The following is a 23,467-nucleotide window of genomic DNA, read 5'->3' as shown; positions in this document are numbered from 1 at the left end:
CTCTTGACTGTGCTTGGAACAAACTTGGAGAATCAGAACAACGCACTGGCCCCATATCAGTTGTTCGATGCCAAGTATGCCTGCTTACATTAGAATGCTAAGGAAAAGCAGGAGGAGGGTATCCAGACTATCTCTGCAATATCCCTATAAATCTAAGACATTCTAGAATAGAGTTCTTTAAAAACAAGATGTCCACTAGTCAAATTTCACAAGACTGGCTGAGTAAGCAGAGGCTACCGAAGGAGATTTGGGAGCTGGGGATTGCCACATAGCAAAGTCCATGAGCCTCACCCCATGGGCTAAAATGACAGGGAAGGGGCGAAGGCTGGCAGCAGTCTGATGATGTGCACAAGCCAAGGCCCTGGGTTGGGCCCCAGCACCGAAAACTACATCCAAAAACTCACAGGAAGATATCAGAAATGTTAGCCACGACCTTCACCCTACCCCAGTCCTAAGATGCTTTCTCATCCCCCTCTCCCGGCCTAGGCTCCCAGAAATCCTACAAAATTCTGCAAAGATAACCCTTTCTCTGGGCACAGTGGTGCCCACCTGTAATGCCAGGATTTAGATGCTGAGGCATGAGGATCAAGGCTAGCCTTGGCTACACAGAAAGACAAGATCCTGTCAAACAAATAACAATAACAAAAACCTCAGACCCAAACCAAAACAACAAAATTTTGTTTCTTTTTGCAGGGAGGGGCCAGGAGCCAAGTATTACATGGTCTAGCAGAGCACCCTCTTATTCTCTGGCTTCAGGAAAACAACAAACAGTCCCTTGGACCTGGGACCCTGGACATCAGTCCCCCACCCAGGGCAGCTGAGGGCGGTGGGGCTTCCTGCCTCCCCAGCCTGATCCTGTTTGGTTCGGGAAATATTACCCCTGGGGCTCACCTTGTAGAGCTTGGCTAGCTTTCGGTTGGCTGCATCCTCCTTGGCTGTGTCCTCAGTACCTGCAGGCAGACTTGGTTTGGGGCCCAGGACCTGGAGAAGGTGTCAGGAGGGATGGAAGGGTGACCAAGAGCATGGAGGCCTCTGAGAGCTCCCAGCAGGCCAGGCTACATGGACAGAACCTGCCTGGCTCTGATATCTCCATGACGTGCCTGCCAATGCCCCTCCCTCTTGGTGCCCCACCTCCAGGCTGGACCTTCCCTCAGTCATCTGCTTTGCATTGGAGCCCACTACAAACTGCCAAACACCTTCTAGTCAGGGGCTCTCGCTCTCCACTCTCCTTTCACAGCAAGAGGCGCTGAGAGCTAGAGGGACAAGCTTACTTATTGCCTCAAACAGCTTCTAAGAAGCTGTCAGCATTGGAACCTCAACTACCATCACTTTTTTTTAAGTGACCACTGTCCCTGATGTCTGGAATCTTTTTCTTTCTCCTCATAAAATCCTTTTGCTCTTTGCAAAAATCAAAACTAGATGCCCCCAGCGAGTGAGAGCATAGTGGCACAGGGCAGACATTTCCCCCCTCCATTTCCTGGGGAACCTCCCCTCCCCTCCATCAAAGCAAAGCAGCTGACAACCCCATCATACTAGTGAGCAGTAAATAAACAGGAATGTCAGAGAAGGCTGGGACAGCAGGGTCTCAATAGTTCCAGATAGCCCTCAAGAAATCTCCTTCCTATCCTGCTCCTTTGGAAGGACTGGGTCCTCCTCGCTGGAGGGTGTGACATGCACTCCCAGCATACACCCCTCCCTGAGACTGCAGCTTAGCTCTCATGGGAGTTAGAGTTGCAGGGAGCCATCTTCCTACTCCCTAAATGTTCAGGCCAGGTAGAAAATAAAATAAGGTCTTCAGGGGCAGGGAAGGGGCCTTACTAAATAACTCTTCTTAAAGGTAGGAGTAGCCTGCCCCCCTCAGTCACCCCTCCCAACCCCACAGATACCTGGAGCATAGCTTCTGGCTCTGCACCCTCTTCAGACACATGTACTTGGGCACGGCCACTTCTCTCGTTGTCCCGGATGCCCTTGGACACCTGTGTGGCCTTCAGCCTTTCAAATTTGTTGCTGCTGGAACCACACCACTGATAGATATTCTGTAAGACAGAGACCCCAGGAGGTCAGGGTCCAGCCCTTGCACATCCTGCCTGGAAGGACAGTAATGTGCAGACTGTGACCATGTACAAGCTCCCCTTGGCCTGTGCTTGCCCAGGTAAGGGCCAGCAGAGCACGTGCACATGCGCACGCACGTACGAGCGCTCGCGCGCGCGCGCACACACGCGCACACACGCGCACACACACACACACACACACACACACACACACACCAAGGACAATGGAGTGATCTTTGCATTCCAGGATTGCTGGCTGCTGTGGGTTGCATATAATTTGCTCCTCTGAAGTTCATGTTAAAGTTTGATGGCCCACTGTGGCTGTGTTAGAATTAACATTTTTCATGTAGGTTCAGTCTTTCCTGCTGCAGCACAGGTCACCTTTGTCTCTCAACTTTTTTGCACAGGGCCATTTGCCTGTCGACACTGGCCATTTTGTAAAGCAGCCTGTGCGTCTAAACCAAGCGTCTGCTATAGAGACCCCTGCTGGTGGGAAGCAAAATTGCAGGCACTGTTTACAGCTCCCACAACATCCAGGACCTACACCCTGCCTGTGTGCTAGTTAGTTTTTATTGTCAACTTGACACAACCTAGAGTCACCTGGGAAGAGGGGACCTCAGCTGAGGAATGCCAAAATCAGACTGGCCTGTGGCCATGTCAGTGAGTGACTGTTTTGATTGGTGATTGATGGGGGAGGCCCCTGCTCACTATGGGGAGCAGCACTCCTCCATGGGCTCTACTGCAGTTCTTGCTTGAGTCCCAGCCCTGATTCCCTCAATGGTGGACTATGACATGGAAGTGTAAGCTGAAACAACAGCAACAGAAAGCCAACTAGAACACCTAGTGGGCCAGCAATCCTATTCTAAGCCACATACCCACCAAACTGCAAGTACACGCCTGAAAAGACCTGTACTAGAATGTTCAGAGACGCCCAAACCAGAAACCACCCAAGTACACATGACAATGCGGTAATAAAGCAACAGAGTACCTAAGGAGTTGACCTTCACTAAGCAAGGAGCGAGCGAGCTATACAGAAAGGCAACAACATGGAGGCGTCTCAGAAACATAAGGCTGAAAGGAATTCAACACAAAAGAGGAAGGTCCCTTGCACATAATTTCAGAAAAGTGCAACATGAGCCTATTGTGTCAAGAGAGTTCCAGATGAGGGCTGCCCTCAGGCATTAGGGACTAGGAGGGAAAATTCCATGCCTTCCAGGGATCTACAGTTAGATGGGAGTTGAACGGTACATTCACTGGATAAAATGCATAGAACAGCAGTCAGGATTACAACATGCCATGCCATCTTACTTCAACAAAAAACTACACTGAGGCTGAAGAGATGGCTCAGCAGTGGGTTCGAACCCCAGGACCCACATGGCAGCTCACAGCCATCTGCAATTCCAGTTGCAAAGGATCCAACTCCCTCTTCTGGCCTCTCTAGACACCAGGCACACACACATGCAATACACAGACATACATGCAGACAAAAAAACGTTACGCATAAAAAAATATTAAGACATTTTTTAAAAGCCTCTGCTAAATCAAGATAGGACATTATACCACAGGTACAATGTACAGAAGTTTTGGGGTGTAATGTCTGGCTATGACCATTTGCAGGTTTGTGCTCATATGGAGCTATGAGTCAAGTATGTAGGAAGCATCACCCATTCACCAGTTAGTGGGCCTGGGAATGTGCACCACACACTGTCACATACCAGGAACATATGCAACCAATGACGCATATGTGGACACACTATGGGTCCAAGTCTGCATGTCTGTCTGGGCACTCACCACAGTGTTAGTAAGAGCCTACAGCTTCTGCCCATAACTGCCATGTGCTTAGAAATGAGTGTCTGTATTTTAAAAGGTATATGGCTGTGTGTGTCGAGAGATATCAGGGAATTTGCATATCAAAAACATTGGGTAAATGATGGGGACGCCCTGAGATCTATGCATACACACATGACATGCTTGGGTTCATCCATGGGAACCTAAGAGTACCAGACTCATCCATACTGGGTCAGTCTGCCTGACTCCCGGCCTTCTGGACCCTGTGATGTGTCCCTTGAGTGTTCACGTAGCCATTCATGAGTACTTCCCCTTCCCCAGAGCTCACCAAGTTTGCCACAGTGGCTCTGGAAAAGGGCAGGCAAGACTCACGTTTCCCAGGTCCAGAATGAAGCAGTCACCATTGTTGAAGCTATCCCAGGACACAGGCACCTCAGTGGCACGGACTACACGGCGTCCTTTGACCTGGAAGAGCCTCTGTACCACCACCTCATTGGGTACCACATGCTTGAATCCAGATGCCACGCCTCCTTTCTGTCAGATCAAGGGGACAGTGTTAGTCCAGGGGAAAAGGTCCAATGACATAGATCCAGAGGTGACACAGAACTGAGGAGGGGATTATGGCCCACAGATGCTCAGCTAACCCAGGACTTTGACTGTGACTATGTCTCATACTGAGGCATTCTTTCCTGAGGTTCAGAAAATAACATTTGCCCAAGACCACATAGTAAGTATTAGATACCCTACATACTGCATCCCACTGAATCTTACACTTCACCCAAAGGATCCCTGGAGCTGCTTCCCTGCATCAAAGACTGCAAACATAGCTCTCTCAAAACTAGCATTCCCCAAAGGGCACTCTGTGGCAACCTGCTCAAGCTATCTTCAAGGAAAAGGATCCATGATAAAAACAGGAACGCTCCTTACTCACTGACCCTGCCTTTCGCAAGTGCACATGATGAACACGCAAAGGCTCCTATGGGAAACACACCTGTTTGCCTTCTGTTTCACACAGCCCCTCCCTAGTTCACCACTTTGCCCCTTCTCACCCCCTGCTCCAGTACCTGTTCTGAAAAGCACACGTTGCCAAGTGCTAACCCACTCATCTCCGTGTTCCCCACCCGCCCAGGCTCTCCGAAGCCCCTCCTGGACTTCCCTAGCCCACATCATCCATCTCTTCCCTCCTGTGGTGTTGAGTCCACTTGGGCCTTCAGAGGCAGGCAGTGGGAAGAGACAGCCGTCCACCACAGCGCCGGATGACTTTGGATAATCTCTTTCCCTCTCAGTCTCAAGCCTCCCCTCCACCCTTCAGCCACCACCAAATTCTTAAGGAAATTGCCCACGGGCTTCCCTGCCACAGCTGCCGTATGCCCTTGGTTCAGTAGGAAGCCAAAAGAAACTGGCTGTGATTTCTCCAGCTCCAGGAACTCACCAGCTCTCAACTGTACACTCATTTTGCTCAGCCTAACCAAAAGCCCAGAAAAGTGTGCTCAGCAAGCCTGTGGCACAGTCTAGGCTTACCACCTGCTAAAGGACTTCTTCCTATTGTACATACCATACGGGTGGAAGCTCAAAGGCTTCTATAGGTCCTTAGACCGCCCCAGCCACAACCCTGCCTGCCCACCTCGCTGCAGTGCTAGGCCTGACACTAGACATACAAACTTGATAGAGGCAGCCACTTCAAACTAGAATTCTGTTATGCACAGTAACAGTAAATGCTATGGAGGTGTAATCACACCCACTATGCCACACATGTCACACGGATCTCATCGGTGAGGACAGCAGAACCCACACATGAAGAGACTTTCCCAAGCTCTCACAGTGAGATGAATGGCAGAGCCATAATCAAAACGCAGTGTGTCCGAATCTACAAACCCAACATCAGGTCTTTTTAGAGCCAAGGTCTCAAGGGTCACACATCTAGTACATGCAGATTCCCGTTGCTTGGGCTGGAGCGCCCTCTGGTGTCCCTTCTTGGTATGGATGTAAGTCCTATTCAAAATGCTGGGCTCTGACTGACTCACTGAGTGCTCTCACACTCCCAAGAGCACTCTGGCAGAGGTATGGATGCCACTAGGTATGAATGACCTCACTGTGCAGCAGGGCCATATCCATAGTTTCCACTCGTGACGTTGGAAGTCCACAAGTCACTATCAGGCCAGAAACTTTTCCCATCATAGAAAGAATAAATCTAAGGTCTGAGGGGGCCCAAGGTGGCCATGATGACTGAGATCCAAGACTGTGAGTGGGGGCTAGAGGAGGTACCAGGTGGGGCAGACACTTGGGCAATATTCTCTATCACTCTGTGCTCACTCCACAGTCACCCACAGAAACCCAGGACACCATGACTGAGCAAGAGTGAGACTGGGCACTAGCTGTCCATGCAGGACTCACACGCCTCTAAGGTAGGACAGTCACTGCATCAATTCTTGGGCAAGGCATGGCAGTAAAGCGGGACTAAGCATGCATCTGGGCTCCCCCTCCAGCTGGCTGCACAGCTGGTTTTCAGCCTCATGTTCAGCCTTCTAGGAAGCAGCCTCACTGCCCATCAGCCCTGAAAGTCTGTGGGCCCAGGACTTCACTCAGCTGGATAACAGGAACGGGGATCCAAGCTTTTCCAAATAAGTGGGTACCAAAAGGACCTGTTTTACTGGCTCCTCAGACACAAGGAAGTGTGGGAACAAGAGAGACTGCCTGCTTGCTTTGTACACTCGGAAATATATTTACTTGTTCGAGCATGCCTTTTGTTCGGCTGTTTTAAAAAAATAACTCTTTGGCTGAGCAGTGGTGGCACACACCTTTATTTCCAGCACTCGGGAGGCAGTGGCAGGTGGGTCACTCTGAGTTCTGGGACAGCCTGGTCTACAGAATGGCTTCCAGGACAGCCAGGGCTACACAGAAAAACCTTGTCTGGAAAAAACAAAAAACAAACAACCCCCCCCAAAAAAAAAAACTCTTTGAAAGAAAAGAGGGTTGCTTTGTGCCATAAATCTCTGTCATCAGGAATTCTCCTTATCAGTCCCCACCCACCCACCCCACACACACACCTACCTGCATGTTAGGCAAACACTCTACCACCAGGCTGCATCTTGGCCTTTTTTTTTACTTCTTACTTTGAGAAAACATTGATAAATTACCCATGTTGGCACTGAACTTGAAATTCTCCTGCCTCGGTTTCCCAAGTAGCTGGGATTACAGCTCTGTGCTGCCAAACACAGCTTCTCTTTCTTTACAGTTTTAAAATGAAAGAACATCTGGTTTCTCATGCTTGTGGGCCTGAGTACCCTGATGCACTCTAGTCACAGTCGCTGACCCAGGAAATGACACTTGGAAAGATACACACACTTGCACACACACACACACACTCACACACACACACACACACACATATATATATACTTACACACATATACACATATACTCACACACACACATATACACATGTAAACACACATACACCCCCCCACATACATACATAACTGCACACACATACATATACACCCACATACACCCACAAACACACAAACTAAATAAAGCAAGTTCTCAGAAGACACCAGTGGATATACAAAGGAAAGGATGGAAATTCTTAGAATTTTTCTATTACTGTTTTTAAAGGATTGATTATTGCCATTCATCTAATCTTTGGGTGTCAAAAGAATAGCATCAAATTCTTCTAACAAAATCCCACATGGTAAGCTGCTTAAAGAGCCATTTTCCGAATAAAGACACGAGGTTCGCAGACAGGTTTGTGAAAAGAACCAAAGTAACCCAATGCCACTGGTTTGTGCCTTCCGGGATGGGGTCCCAGGACAGTCCCTCTGAGAGCTGCTCCTCTGAGAGCTGCTTCTAGTCTATGTTAAGCTTGCCTTATTCAGCCAGTGAAAAGCGGGGTGAGGGGGGACACGACACTAAAATGTCTATAAAAAAAATAAACAACTAAAAACCTTCTTGCTGAGGCTGGCCCTACCCATCCACTACCTACAGCCCTTTCCTAGGACAAGGCACAGCAGATGTCTGGTTCCCAGCTCCCAGTGGTCCAGGCTCCCAGGCCAGATTCTCTTTAAGCAAGTGACTTAAAATAACTCAGCCCTTGAAGGGGGCGTCCGGTCCCAGGGATAGTGGGTGAAGATGAAAGCAGGGAGGCGGGCAGGAAGATGAGCATCAAAGGGGCCGGAATGATTGGGGTGACAGAACAATAAGGCCAGCTCTTCCCGGCAGCTCTGTCCCCTCTCTGGCCCTTCTCTGATCCAGGGCAGAAGTAGCTCCTGGAGGCTTTCAGAGAAACAAGTCTTGTGTAACAATCCTGGCTCCTCGGCATCTATAATAGATGAGGCAGGGAGGCTGAGGACCTTGGTCTGGGGCTGCCAAGTGCGGGGGCGGCCTGAGGGCCTGCAGGAGGCGGTAAACAGGACAGGCTTTAGGACTCACGTCCTCCAGGCATCAGTTTCTTTCGTGAATGAAGCCTCAAATCTGAGCCCTGATTGGGATCTGCCTCTCAAGTGTTCCTTAGAGCATGGTCAAGAACATTCCAGAAAATCGTTTGATACAGGAGAGGCTAGTGAGGTATCAGGGGATTAGCCCCATAGAGTTAAGATGGAAGGTCAGGGACTCTGGAAACATCCACTCTGGATGAGCTCTCGGCTGTGCTAGACTCTTCACACTTCAGTCAGAATCTCATTCAATCACTCACAGCTGTGCGACCTTGGGCAGGAAGCTTCACTCTGCCCTTCATTTTCCTCATTTATAAAATGCAGCCAGCACCAGCAACTGCCTCATGGCACGAAATAAACTTAGTAAAAGGCATAGCAAAGTCCACGGCAAGAGATGGAAGAACACTCTACTAGCTTATAGGTCCATTCCACAGAACCTCAGTTTTCTCATCCATAAAATGGGAATACAACCACCACCCTCCCAGCAATGGTGAGAACGAGATATGATCCAATAGAAAAGCCTCACTATATTGTACGTATGGCTCCAAACCTGGGTCACCCATAGCCTGCTCTGCAATGTCCTCTGGCCTGGCAATCTGCCCTTGTGTTCATGACAACTTATCACATTTATATCTGCTCAGCTTTTCCCAAAACAACAGGTAACTGAGGCAGACGGACAACTGTGTCCCCTCTCTTCCCTCCTACATTAAGTCTCTGAAGACTGCCAGTCCTCCCAAGTCCTTAGAAAGGAAGCCATCTGCCCCCCACCCCACCCTGGAACCCAGTGTTCGGTGCAGAGCCTGACAGACTGAGGGGAGCCCAGGCTGGGCTTCCACCACTTGTCATGTGACCCTCCTGAGCCTCAGATCTTCTCCTGGGGATACCTTCCAGGATAAAACAAGGTCACACAAGTTTCCAGTACCACACCTGCATCGTGACAGCCACAGTGGGTGCTGACACAGGCCTGCCTTTCTTCTCTCCTTCCTCCCCTTTATTATTTAGACAAGGCCTCCTGAGGCTCAGCCTGGCTGTGGACTTACTCTCTAGCAGAGCTTGAAGCTGTCTGCTGAGTGAATGACAACCGAGAGGCTATGCTGGTCCTTCTGCAACAGGACTCAGCTTCCTACCTCTCTTTCCTTGGGATTTCGAGGACCCTGGGGATGGCAGGAGGAGGGCTGAGCAGGAGCTCAGCCACAGTAACCCAGAAAACGGGGCTGGGTACATGCCAGGAAAGCCAGCCCAGTCCCACCCATCCGGAGCTGCTGGTCCAGGACACACCCTCCCTTGTTATCTAAGTCTCTCAGATACTCTTCCATCACTCAATCCCTGTCCCTCATCTGGGAGTGAGACAGACACTTCTGCATCAACAAAGACGACTCTGAGAGCAGAGAGTGGTAGAGGCATGGGTAGGGCACATGTCCTGCCTAGAACCCAGTCGTGGGAGACAGGTTGGTTTAGTGGAAACAATACTGGGACATTGATAGGAAGTCTGGGCTCTGGTCTTAGCTCCAGTTAACTCACTGTGTGGCCCTCCTGGTCCAGCTTTTCAACCTTTCTGTACTTTAGTTGCCCTCGTCCCCATAAAATGAGAGATCTAGACTCATCTGGTTCATATAATTTATAATCCCCTCTCTACCCTAAACAAAAAGAACTGAGCTTAAATCCTTCCAGGAACCAAGCTGAGGGACATTTCCTAACTACCTCTGCACCAAACCCTCTCCCTGGGACTGTAGGGCAGGTACAACTGGCTCTCCAGCAACCAGAGAGGCAAGGCAGGTTCTGGGTGTCAGGGGCTGCAGGAGGTTGCACAGCATATTGGGGTATAGTTTCCAGGGTTCCAGCTTGGCTTTGCTCCTGTCTGGCCAGAAGCTTAGGAACAAACTGGTACAGGCATGTAAAAGTCCAAGTTCAAGGGGAAAGTGGGGCAGTGTGAATAAAGGAGACTCAAATACCTACCGTAAGGCCCTTTCAGAAAAGCCCTAACAGGTGCGGGGCTGGGACTTGGCACAAGCCCCTCAGGGGGCTGTGAGGAGGCCACCCATGGGCTCCCTGTGACGTGGGCAGGAAACGTGGCGAGGATTGTAAGGCAGGGAAACAAAGGTCAGAGAGGGAGTTTGGTTTGTCCAAGGCCTCCACACTGGGAAGAGAGGCCATGGTTCAAACCCACAGCTGAGACTCCAGAGCCTAACACTTGGCCTGTGTGTCCACCACTCCACAAGGCTGGCCAGGGCTGGCAGACTGCGAGCCCTGGCCAGCCAAATAAAGTCAACACCAACCCACCTTGTACTTCAGTCCAGACTTGAAGTAGCCGAGGAAGGTGGATGACTCAAAGCCCTGGACCTCACGGTGCTGCACAGCCCGGCCATTCAGATAGTCATCCAGCTGCACAGTAAAGATGGCGGCAGCCCCACTCTCGTCCTGGCTGCACTCGTTGCCTAGGGAACATCAGGGTAGCATAAGACTAGATAGTCTCAGCCCTTTGGGAAGGGGGCATCCAGAGCCAACGGCTCTACTCTGCCCTGACTGTAGAAATTGAGAAAGTCCCTTTCTGCATTCCAAGAGTCTCAGTTACTCCATCTGTATAATGGGGTAACCCTAAAACAAACAGATGAGAGCCAACGATAGACACTGTGAAGAGAAAAGGAGGGAGTGATTGGAGCTCAGCCAAGGAAGTGCAGGGGTATCCAGCGTCCCCATGTCACCTAGAATAACTTGTTTTACATCTTGTGAGGTAGCTTGCCTATAAGCATGTTCACACTATAAAAAACACTAGTGAGTTGTGAGAGGCAGACCACAGGTCAGGGGGCAGAGCTGGGATCTGAACCTGGCCAGGCTGGCTGTAGGGTATAGTGGCATGTAACCACTAACCAAAGCCTGACATACACAACACTCAGTTCAAAGTCCAGGTACATCCATGCTTTGGGGGCTCAGAGGTGTGGTGGGGCTGAGCAGGAGCACTCACTCACCCAGCCAATAGTGGAGGTCATACTGTAGATTCCCATTCCTCAACTGCACTGTCTTTAGGATGACATATGCATCGCCTGTGAAGAAGTCTCCATAGAGGTTGGGGGGCACAGGTACCAGGTCAAACTTCTCCACACGCCAGATCTGCAGGCCAGGCTCCTTCCCTGCCTTGAGGAATTCAGGATGCTCCACCACCATGGTGCTGGGCTGCAGAGAGACAGAGTCCAGCCTGAGCAGGGGAGCAGGTCTCAGCAGGGAGAGATCCCAGGCATGAGGGAGGGCAGGTTCTAGCACCAGGAGGATCTCACTTGAGCCTCCTGTCGCCCATGGTGGAGAGTCAGCCCCTTTCTGGGAGTTAAGTGTGCCCTAATCCTTAGCTCTGGCCCGCAGCAGTCTCTTACTTCTCAGTGTTTATTGTTAGGGAGGAGGCAGAGAGCTCCCCTCCCTTTAGGTTGCCAATTGCTAAGGCGCAGGGAGGCTGTCTTTCTGGGACCCTGATGGGGGAAAACACAGAGGGATGTCCCTGGGCTCCAAGAGCACCCGTGTGTGGGTAGACTCTCCCAGATGGCAGTGGCACCTCTCCTGGTCCCCAGAGACTCTGCTTGCCTTCTTCTGGCACCTTCTTTCTGCCCCTACTCTGCAAATGGGAAAACCAAGAATCCAAAAGGAAGAAGGGGGCCTGACCCCAAATTGTGTGGCCTGTTTGCTTTTGCTCTTTGGAAGAGAGAGGATCACCCCAGGGCCTTCCATCTTCTGTCATACCCCAAGAAAGGATTGGCTTAGTGGGCCCAAGTGGCCTCCTGCGCTCTCTGCCTCCTCCCTCCTGCCCCACCCCAGAACCCACCCATTCCCACATCTTGGAAAAAGGGGAAAGATGGAGCCTGAAGTCTGCAGGAACCTGTTAGAAGAAGGAGATAAGGGTGGGAAAGGCTGTCAGGCATGCTCTTGGGGGGGGGGGGATGGGACAGAAGGTTAGGTTGGCGCCTAAGGATGGAAGTCAGCAGGTCACCTCAGCCAGAGGGAGGTTTGCTAGGAACAAAAATCGGGCGGGAGAAGTTAGGACAGACGGAGAAGTCAGACTGCTTGAGGAGAATAGAGGACATGAAGGGGAAACAAGAGGTGAAGGGGTGGGGGAGGGGAGGGGAAGAGAGGACAACAGTCACGTCTATAGGTATTCATGGGGGAAACGGCGGGACGGGTGGGAGTGGGGGGCACAGACATCAAGTGAGGAATCTGACTGAGAAGAGGACCATCACGGAGAGACATAGGGCAGAGAGGACAATTAGACATAGTAAAGAAGGTGGGATCTGAATGAGTAGTGAAGGAAAGACCCTGCCAAGATGAGGTTAGCCTGCGGGGAGGGAAACAGCCTTGGCCCGGGGCCCCCACCCTCGCCCCCAGGAGCCCCGAAGCAGCAAGACATACTTACAAAGCAACAAAACAGTTTTTCCATTCTACACCTGAATTACTCCCCTTTTCCTAGCGCTGTATCTGCAAGAACTTACAATAGAGAATTACTCGGGGAGCTGCAGTGACCCCAGGGCACTCACCCGCGCCCCAGACACCCGACCTGGGGGCGCCCTCACTCCGGCCTCGCCCTGCAACCTGGTGGCAGCACGGGATGGCGACGGTGCGCACAGTGCCAGGATCAGCGCGCAGAGCAGCGAGAGGTACGGAGCCATGGCGACGGTGAGGACCCAGGCTGCGGCCGCGGCCCCGCGGTCGCCCCAACCTTTAAGTAGCGAGCTGCCCCATCCCGCCCCAGCTGGGGACCGCCCCGCAGGGAGGGCCTTGTGGCCCGCGGGGGAGGCGGGGATCTGCCCTGGATCTCGGAGACATCTGGGTTCTCACACCGACCCGAACGGGTGCGGTCGCCCCTTGGACCCTAGTTTCGAAGCGGGAGATCAGGCATGTGGTCTAACATACAGCAGGCGCTAACTCGTGAGACCTGTTTTTTCTGTGACCCATGCAAGCCCCTCTTGTTGATGCAATGAGCAGGTCCAGCAAAAACTACACAAACAAAACAAAATAGCAAACAGCAAAAAAAACACCTTGCACGATCTAACCGATTGTGGCACCTTCTACTCAAAAGATCATTGGAGCATCCTTTTCAGAGTAAACACTCTAAAGAGAGTCCATTTTACTGAGGGGGAAACCGAGCAGAATAGTTCAGGTTTGGCTTAAACCCATTGAAAGGACAGCTAATACAGTACTATCAACCCACTGTCTGGGTCTGAACATCTGGGCTACAAGCAGAGGAGTAGAACTCTTAACGCCTGGTTCCACTTTTCTCAAAATGGTGTTTCTTTGTTCTTTCAAGAACATTTTTGTTTTTTAAAAGTTTTTTTGGTTTGTTTATTTGTTTGTTTTTGCAACTCTTAGTCACTTCATTGTACAAAGTTGTTGCCTGTTGACTGGATGCACTTGCTTCTGCTGGGGGTGACACTTTTATCTACCCCTCTTAGCTGATGACACCTCCATTTCCTTCTGTAACCTTGATTTTCTATTACAAGCCCTCTCTCCTCTCCTCCTGGAGAGCCAGGATTTGAGCCCTTCCCCACTCCTCTGCTCATCAGGAAGTTGGGGATCTAGGCTGGACTCCTGCATACTGTGCCTCAGTCTCCTACTCAGCATAAAGGTTGCAGAGGATTAGCTCAGGCCTTTTCAGATAGCCTGGTCTGCGGGTGATAACACTCACTCACCCCAGCTCCGTTTGGAGCCTGAAGTGAATGATTTCTTATCCCATAGGACTGAACTTCGCCCTCTCCCACCCCAATTTCTTCCCACTTAAGGGGATGTAGGGGAAGCCTAAAGGGACAGAGAGGGCAGCTGGGACTGAACAGCATCCCGGAAGGAACAGTGTATGAGCAAAAGACAGGCCATGCACAGTGAATAACAAGGGGTAGAGGTGGGGGGTGGGGTGAAACTGGAAAGGAAGGTGGGTTCCCCAAGGCCTTTGTGCACTCCTAAAAACTCCGGATTTTATCAGGTCCTATAGAAGCCTTGAGTTCTCTGGGCTCCATGGTCTAGGAAGCCCTCAGGCCTGTGGAGCCTGTAGTGGGCTGCCCTGGACTCAACTCAGAGTTGATTAAAATCCACACTACTCAAATAAACATTCTTAGCTGGGTGGTGGTGGCACATGCCTTTAATCCCAGCTCTTGGAAGGTAGAGACAGGCAGATCTCAGTGAGCTCAAGGCCAGCCTGGTCTACAAAGTGAGTTGTAGGACAGCTAGGACTGTAACACAGAGAAACTTGTCTCAGAAAAACCAAATAAATAAATGAATAAATAAATAAATAAATGGACAATTGATTGTGCATATTTGAAGTGCACAATACAACATCCCCTACAGAATTGCTTGCAATAGACAAGGATATTCATTGAAGCATTGTTTGAAAAGAATTGGAAAGGACCCAAAATATCCTGGGGAAGTAAGTGATGGAGCTGGCACACAATGAACCACAATGCAGCTGAGGGGCAGGGTATGAGTTAGTGCCAATTGTGCCTGGTGGCACATAGTAGGCACTCAGTAGGCATGGAGAGACCTCCAGGTGCAAGAAGCAAATTTCACAATGATGGCTATAGAGCAGCTATTTTCTTCTTTCTATAAGGGTGTAGTTGAGGCACAAACCCTTGCAAACTCAGTAAATGTCAAATAGTTAAAGCCCTATGAATCTTGGAAGTGATGAAGAGAGAGGTTTCACTCTGGACACTGACAAGGCTGCCCAAGGCTGGAGGGAATGCTCAAACCACTGTGATTGGCACAGGAACCTTTCAGGATGATGGACATTTTTTAAGTCTACACCACCATGATGATCATACAACCAGTTCATACCACTGAAAAACCACAGAACTATATACTTCAGTGAGATAAGTGTGTGTGCCAACAAACTACTTACTGGGACACTCAATACAAAAGAGCTTAAAGCATAAGATCTAAAATGTGCCAAGAGTATATCCAACAGAGTCACTGGTTTTGTTTATTTGTTTATGAACTGTAATCTAGAAAGAATGTTCTAGAAACATGTGCAAAGGGTTACTTGCTCCTTAGCCGACTTGGGAAATGACAAGGAACCTAAGCCAGCAGCTGAGCTGGCTAAGCAGCCCCCTCGGGAGCCCTGTGGCCCCAGTTTGCCCAGTTGGTGATTAACAGAGGGCCATTATAGCTTGGCCTCGACCCCTGGGGTCAGTGACCACCAGCCCACAGTCCCTGGCCCCAGGTTAATGATCACAGAGGTGGTGTAGCTTTGCTGGCCATGTGGCTATGGAGTTTGAGCCACAGTGACCAAGGCCCAGCCTCTGCCTTCTGGGTCCCTGAAGCCTAGAAACTCTCACTCCAAGGCATCAGTGAATGGAGACTGGAAGGAGTAACTTTATTCTGTTCCCTGCCTGGAAGAGGCTTGAGTTCAAGTGAAGGTGAAAGGTGGGTGCCCCAGTGTTAGGGAAGGCTCTGCCACAGACTTCCTGGATGACTGGGGACAACTTACAGTCCCTCTCTGGGTCTCAGTATCTGTGTAGAAGGCAAGGCCTTGCCTCTCTGACTCTAAGGCCCAGCATTCCCAGGTCCTGGCTGCACCATCCTGCTCAGAACCTTCTGAGCTTCAAGGTTCCATCTGCAAAATGAGAACACTGGACCAGATCACCTTAACAGGTCCTTCTGAATCAGACCACCTAGGACCCCTGATGAGAGAGGGAGGCTCTGAAATCAATAACAGCTTTCACCTCACCTCGGGATCCAGCGAGGAATCAAGCCTTGCTGCTGCTCTGCAAGGCCCCGAAGCCCCTCACTGTAGAGCACAGGCAGTGGAGACTATGATGGGGTGACCCCGGCTCCCTCTGTTCCTGACTTCAGGGGAGCAAGTGGGTACAGAGTGCAAAAGAAAGGAAGACACACCGATGATAGAGAAACTGAGACTCAGTCCACTCGTGGAAGGAGGCATTGCTGAGGTTCAAACCCTTAATGGGGCTCCTGGGCTCCAGTTCTGTCTGGGAGCAGAAGACCTGGCCCCACCTCACCTGGGCAGGGAGCAGCAACCCTGTGCAGGAAAAGGGTTGCTGTGGCTAAACCAGTCCAAGCCCATGCCAGCCAGGCAGGCAGAAGTCTCTAGAGCAGCTGGCACCAGCGCATCTCCTAGGCCGGGGTAAGAGGAGGTTCCAGAAAAGCCCTTGAACCCTCCAGATGTTTGATATCATTACCCAGGACAACCACATGTCTGAGAAGATCTCAGACCATGGCCACTGGGTGGAGAAAGACTGTGGTACCTCCATTTCAAACTTGGGTCTGGGATGCTTACTCTGACTTGAACGAACCCTGCTTATCATCAGTTTGTCTGATATGCTCATGTCCTAGTCCCTGCTCTTTGCTGTGCCTTGGGACTCCCTTGATCGCCCATCTTGGCTGTTTATGAGTCCTGCCCAGTGCCCCCTACACACCAGGAACCCACCCTCTCAGTATCTGCCCCAGGACTGTGTCACACAGCTCATGTCCCTCTGTGGACCCTCCCTCCTTGTGGCTGAAGCCCATAACCATCTCTTGACCCATTCTTCTCTCTCTGACTAACTTAGTCACTCTCCAGATCTCTGTGGGCTGCCTAGGGTGGCTACCGGATGAGATTTTTCACCCTCACCCTTGGCTACAGTGTACAAAAAGGCCTTGGCGGGCTGGGAAGGCACCTCCCTGTTCTGTTCCCTCACCCCAGATATTGTAGCTCTTGATCTCCCAGGCACTGGAAGAGTTCCCTCTTTCTCCCAGAGTTTGTTTGCTTTTGGCCCACTGCTGTGCTCTGCTCCCCGGGGAGCCCCCACCCTTCTGGCCTAGGATTTTGCCTGGAGGGACATGATCAGTAAACAGAGAAAGCTATTATGAAACCCAGTGACACCAAATAGGGCCCACACAAGTTCTGGCAAGCCCTGTGGACTTGAATGTAATCAATGCCTCAGTTTCCTCCTTTTTAAAATGGAATGGAGTTTAAAATGCCAGGCTCCTGGAATAGCAGGAGACTCCAAGGCCTGATACACAGCATCTCCCAAAGGGTCCCTGGATGGCCTGCTATCTTCCCTCAGAGGCCTGAACCCAGCACATCCATACCTACCAAATGAAAGCAGCCTGCAGCAGTAGTAAGACTACAAATTTCAAATGGGTCTCGGGCTGGGGTTGGACTGTGCAATCTGGAGTGGATTATTTCCCTTCCGGGGCCTCCAGGCACTCATTTATAAATAGGGTCAGTAATACCCAAGCAGAAGAAGGTGATGTCCACAGCCTAGACTTAGAACTCAGGTCTGTGGGCAACCAGATCAGAACCAAGGCCTGATTCTCATGGACATGGCCAGCTGGGCCTCTGACCTGTCCAAGTCTATTGTGGGTGTGGACAGCTATTGGGAAGATGGCCAGTGGGGCTTGGTTGAATCTATCCCAGGGACTGCAGCCACTGACCCTCTCCCAGCTCCCAGGGCCAGCCCCACCTAGTGTTGTGAGGACATTCAGAGGAAGAGGCTGGCCCTACCACCTCCTGGCTCTGCCCTGGAAGCAACAGGATTTGGCCATGTGTAAAGTCCAGACCTCTTCCACCAGGACTCACTTGGAGCGATTGGTCTCTCTTGCCCTGAGGCAGACGCTCTAGCCCTGGAAGTTTGGGAATGCAAAGAACTGAGTCTCAGCCCCTCACCACCCCCAAGTTATGTAGGAGCCCCTGAGAAGCCCAGACACAAACACAGATCAACAACAGGGTGAAGGGGCCCAAGCACAAGCTTGGTGACTTGGGACAGGATGGGCTGGAAACCTGGGTGGGGTGCAACAGAGGCAGGGTCTGGAGTGCCCCAGCCAGAGCAGGAAGGGACCAGAGATGCTGCTGGAGTTGGATTTGGGTTCCCACTAGCAAAACGGAGGGATTATGATCTACCCCCTAACTAGCTGAGTGGCTCTGAGCAAGTCACCTTGGTGCTCAGAGCCTCAGGTTTCTCGTCTGTTCCCATGAAGGTTGTAAGAATTTAATAAGGAACAGCTGTTAAACCTGCAGAGGACCTCAGTTTGGTTTGCAGCACCCACATCAATGGCTCACAACCACCTGTAACTCCTGTCCCAGAGAATTTGATGCCTTCTGTAGTTACCTGCACTGACAATATTAACAGAGAGAGAGAGAGAGAGAGAGAGAGAGAGAGAGAGAGAGAGAGAGACCACTTAAAAGTGAAAAAGAGTAAACCTTAAAGAACTGTAGCCAGGCAGTGGTAGTGCATGCATGCCTTTAATCCCAGCACTCAGAAGGCAGAGGCAGGAGGATCTCTTTGAGTTCAAGACCAGCCTGGTCTGCGAGTTCCAGGACAGGCTCCAAAGCTACAGAGAAACCCTGTCTCGAAAAACCAAACAATAAAAAGAATTGTAAGTGGGTGAAGCACACTGAGGCTCAGTGTGGCCTGATACAGGTGATGTCTGTAAAGAAAAAGCTTTGATTTTTGCTGGGTCAGTTGCTTGGGTAAGTTTCCATCTCTCTGAGTCTAATTTTCTTGTGTGTAAATTAGAGGCCAAAGGGACTTCCCTGCCAAGTATGATGGTGTGTACCTGTAAAGCCGGAGACAGAAGCAACTTTGAAGCCGGATTTGCATAATCAGTTTCAGCTCACCCAGGGCTAGGTAGCAAGACCGGATCTCAAAGCAAACAATAAAGTGTGTGAAGTGTGTGTGTGTGTGTGTGTGTGTGTGTGTGTTTGTGAGAGACAGAGGCAGAGAGAGACAGACAGACAGACAGACAGACAGACAGACAGACAGACAGACAGGGTTTTCATAAAATAAATGTTCAAAATTACTGAGACATCTGTATTCCCATGATCATAGCAGCACTGTCCACAACAGTTAAAACATGGAAGCAAGACAGCTGTTTATTAAGGAACAAGTACACAGTCAGCAAATACTCATACAGAGAGGCAGGAACCTTTAAAAAGATTGTACCCTGCTACCAGGGTGAACCTCAAGGACACTATGCCAGTCACAAAACAGTAAATACTGTGAGTCCATCTCTACCAATTTCTGAGACAAATCAGATTTATAGGAATATACAGTGAAGTAATGGTTGTAAGGGGTCTGGAAAGGTGAAGCTATTGTCCCAAGAGGGCAGAGCTTCAGTCTGATGAGCTAACCTGCCTCCATCTTGGGTGTTAAAGCCATCTTATAGTAAAGGCAAACTAGGTTCCTTCAGGTTTATGATTAAATCTCTGTTTCTCAAGGATTAGGCTATGCCCCACATGTAACCTTACCTACAAATGGTTCTGTACTGCTTGTTCTAGGAAACTGCAACCGTATCTTTGTTTCAAAAAGTTCTAGCCATCTTGCAACCCTACCTTTGTTTCAAAAGGTTGCTATGACTACCTGTAGTTATGGCTACCTTGTTAGGACCACCTTACACTCATGTCCTTGTTTCAGGAGGTCTTATGACTAACTTGTTATGCTTATGTTCTGCTCATGTAACTCTGCCAACTTTTGCCCTCCAAATCCTCCATGCCCTAGGCTATAAAAACTTTATCTTCCTTATGTCCAGTGCTGATCTCTTGAACCCTGATTTTAGGGAGAGGCAGCTCATGTACATGAATAAAAAAAGCTTGCATCAATTAATTGCTTGCTTTAATTAATTTGGCAATGATGATTTGGACCAGTCGTCTTTCTCCTCACATCTTTGGGATTAACAGTTCTGCAAAATGGACAGTTCTGGGGAAGTGGAGTGATGACATACGATGTACTTATCACCACGGGACCGTGTGTTTAAAATGTCTTCGATGCTAAGTCTCATGTTATGTCTACCTTGCCACAATAAAAACAACTTGGAAGCATCTGCTGGCCTCTTTCTGAGAGACAATGGGCTATCCAATAGGGATGCAGTCAAAGGGACTCATGTAGCAAGAGTGCCCAGCTCTTCTCCAGGATTGTTCAGGCCTTGGGACTCAGATACAGAAAAAGAAAAGGTGAGCACTGAATCTGGCCAAGTTCATTCTTCACCAGGATCCAACAGCTGGGTTCCCCAGGCCAACCTTCACAGGATACAGTGACTGGGCCAGATGGTGTCCTGCTAAAGGCTCCATATGAAGCCCTTCTAATCCCATACTCTCTGCAGCTAATCACCCCCACAGTTTCCTCTGTGTTGGGCTCTGGCCACTGCATGAGCTGATGGCCTAAATGCCCCATGGCAGCCTGAAGGCAGAGGTCCCAGAGAGGACAAAGGGGCAGGCGTGGGGAAGAGGTAGGAGATGATAGGCCATGTTCAGGGAGGGATGTGAAGGAGCTCAGGGGACAGGGCAAGTGGTCCTTTTCTACAATGATCCAATTTTATTTTCTGTAAAGCAGAGTGACATTGCTACCCTGCTGAATGTCTGGCAGGACAAAGGCCTCTGACTCTGAGTGTGCTACTCAGATGGTCCCTAGCATCCCTGGTGTCCAACGATAGCCCTTCACCTCAGTCTTTAAGCATCCGCAGCTCACTTGCTCCATACCCTCCCTTGACCTCTATTTAGTTTTCACATTCAAAGCAAAGGACAGCTGGGTGGTTCCAACCAAGGCCAGAGACAGGGTGGTGGCTAGTCCAAGGGAAGGTGACTGTCTTGGGAAGGGCTTTGGCCTACACTTGAAGAGCCAGCCTTCCTATGTTACCTGGAGAATCTCTTTCCCCTATGAACTTGCTCCTCTGTCCACTCAAAAGAACACAGACCTCAACATTCACAAACTGAGTGTGACAAGAAACTTAGCCACTCTAAACTTCACTGTCATTGCTCATAGAAAAGCCATACATCTACTATTAAATTTTAAAAATTCCAGAAAAACTTCAAAGGAGAGATGAAGGCCAGGGGCTAGCAAGGAGCAGAGAGGAAGAACTCATAAGAGCTCATGTTCAGTAGGTCTGTGGCTACCACTGCTCTAGACCCCCTCCATGACCCTAGTACAGACAGAACTCTAAGGCTTGGCCCTCTAAGCTCTGGCCCATGTGCCCTAAGTATCATAGCTCAGAGACCACCCGGACATCCTCTGCCATCTAACCTAGTCTCTGTATGACTTCAGCTCCCTGCCCCAGGAACCCTGGGGACTAGCTATGTGGCCTTGATCCTGCCACTCCTGTTCAAAAGAAACAGAATAAAATTATACTGAGAGGGCTCAAGAAACTGTTGCCTACAACCAGCAGCCTCCTCCTCGACACCGCCCCCCCCCCCCGTCCCAGCAGCTGTTAGCAATCTACTCCCAGGCCCCCAAAGTGATGTAGCTCTCTCTCCCCAAAGGCCTGGAGGCAGTCTCTCTGAAGCCAGCAAAGCAGCCAGGAAGCCAAGAAGAAGGAGAACGGGGAGAGGAAAATTACTGGTGCTGGTCCCAGCCAGTGCTTGAGGGGGCGATCTGGCTTGGAGAGAGGGGGAGCTGGGGGCCTGGCAGGCTCTTCCTGAACCATGGGCTTGGCCCCATGCCTTGACCCCTGTCTGAGCTAAAGGGATAGCGAGCGTATTTGCAGCCCCAGTACTCCTCTGGAACATGCCTACTCTTTGGCATCCAGAAGAGGGAGGAAACAGGCAGGCCTTTGTGAGGTAGAAAAAGGAAAAGGCTCCTGACTGCTTGCTAGGCCCCAAGTCCTACGTGTTGGAATCCACGGGGCCTAGGAACCATAACTGCCAGAGCTCAAGTACCAAGGTCTTTGGACCACGTCAGTGCTCTTATATGCTGTACCACACCCACTGTCACATATACACCATGTGACTACATCACACATCAGGCCTGTGTTCCTCAGACCTTGTGCTTAGGGACCACTCTGTAGCTTTATTTACGGTGCTCCTGCCTTTTGTCATGGATCACTCACTGATACACTCCGCTATGCACTGCTGTCTATATCCACTTGACCAAGTTTCAGCCCTTGGAAATACATGCCATATCCTTGTTTTGGACCAATAAATGATGATCCTCACCTCGGGGATACTCACAGCCTAAGGTGCAGGGCAATACGATGTCATATTTAAGGACACCCTCCCCAGCCTCTGTCATCATGTAATCTTGCCAAAGCAACTTGTCCCGTTGGTGCCTTGCCTCCTTCTTCAGCTCCAGAATGTTAGGACAGTAACATTAAAGTACATAACATACTGGTGTGCATCCCAGCACTTGACATACTAGGATAGTGCTTTGAAATGCTGCCTGAGTCTATGTGCCAAGCACCAAGGCCCACACACCCTTTATCTGCTGTGCATGAGGCACTGCATGCTGGAGAAATCTAGCAGACTGCAAAGAGAGTGCGCTGATCCCTTCTCATAGAAGGAATCCTAGGCTCAGAGCAGGATGAAAGAGGGGCTAGACACAGATGCTCAAAAGGGGAGGCTAGACATAGATGCTGATGGGGGGTGGGTAGATACAGACCCTGATTACTGATTAGCTGTGGGCAGCAGAGGAGAGACTGCAAGCAGGCAATACAAGGGATCTTTCTAGAATAGTGAAAATGTTCTTGCCAGATGTGGTGGTGCATGCCATTAACCCCAGCACTCAGGAAACAGAGGCAGGTAGAGTTCTACGAGTTCAAGGCCAGCCTGGTCTACAGAGCAGGTTTCTGGGAAGCCAGGGCTACATAGGGATGCTGTCTCAAAAAAAAAAAAAAAAAAAAAAAAAAAAGAAGGAAGAGAGGGAGGGAAAGAAAAGTCTCTTAAACTTGAGTGTGGAGATGGTTATATAACCCCACATTCAATAAGAATCAGAGTTCATGAAAATGGGGGATTATATATAGAAACTCTATATAAATTTAACCAACTATGTGAATTATATTTCAGGACTGTTGCGTGAACAGAAGCCCTTGTGTTTAGCTGGGGACCAGGAGCTACCGTGACACTTGGAGTAAATGCAAAGTCTCCCTCCAACTACCTGAAGCCCAGCTGAGAGTGGCCTGGAGCCACTGATAGCAGATGGTGGCTGTGAACATCTCCACACACAGAGGCAGGCAAGCATAACCATTGGGAGAACTTGGAAACAGTACCAACTCCCAAGCCCAGCCCAAGCCTTGGAATGTGTAGATTTGGGTGGGGTCCAGAAACTCAATTCTAAGGATCAGCTACCAATGGCAAAACCATAGGTGGGGAAACTGAGGCTAAGCAGGCGAGGTGGCCCGTTGGGTCTGGATGATCAGGACAGCTGGGACTAACTGGGCCCTTTCCTGTTTTTGTTTTCTTCTCTCCTTTCCCTGTGCCTCCCTCCCAGGGTGGGCCTCCCCCTGCCATCAGCTGTGACTCAGAGCTCTGAG

General features: G+C 50.2%; 1 protein-coding gene across 3 annotated transcripts in view; it reads right to left on the bottom strand.

Moving 5' to 3' along the window:
• The window catches only part of Gsn (gelsolin), a 54,993-nt gene that overhangs the window by 14,364 nt on the left and 17,162 nt on the right, over positions 1-23,467 (bottom strand). Inside the window, exons 1-6 of one of the 3 annotated variants that reach the window (XM_051185299.1) lie at positions 12,784-12,952; positions 11,236-11,440; positions 10,550-10,704; positions 4,212-4,373; positions 1,887-2,036; positions 892-981 (exon numbers count right to left, since the gene is read on the bottom strand). In XM_051185299.1, coding sequence (XP_051041256.1) covers positions 892-981; positions 1,887-2,036; positions 4,212-4,373; positions 10,550-10,704; positions 11,236-11,440; positions 12,784-12,915 — 894 coding nt within the window. In that variant the 5' untranslated portion in view covers positions 12,916-12,952. Of the gene's footprint in view, positions 1-891; positions 982-1,886; positions 2,037-4,211; positions 4,374-10,549; positions 10,705-11,235; positions 11,441-12,662; positions 12,724-12,783; positions 12,953-23,467 lie in introns of those variants that run through there. The other 2 variants (XM_051185300.1, XM_051185302.1) reach the window with 2 other exon arrangements.

The sequence above is a fragment of the Phodopus roborovskii genome, unplaced genomic scaffold, assembly GCF_943737965.1.
Source record: "Phodopus roborovskii unplaced genomic scaffold, PHOROB, whole genome shotgun sequence".
Lineage (NCBI taxonomy): Eukaryota > Metazoa > Chordata > Mammalia > Rodentia > Cricetidae > Phodopus > Phodopus roborovskii.
This window is presented reverse-complemented; position numbering and strand designations above follow the sequence as displayed.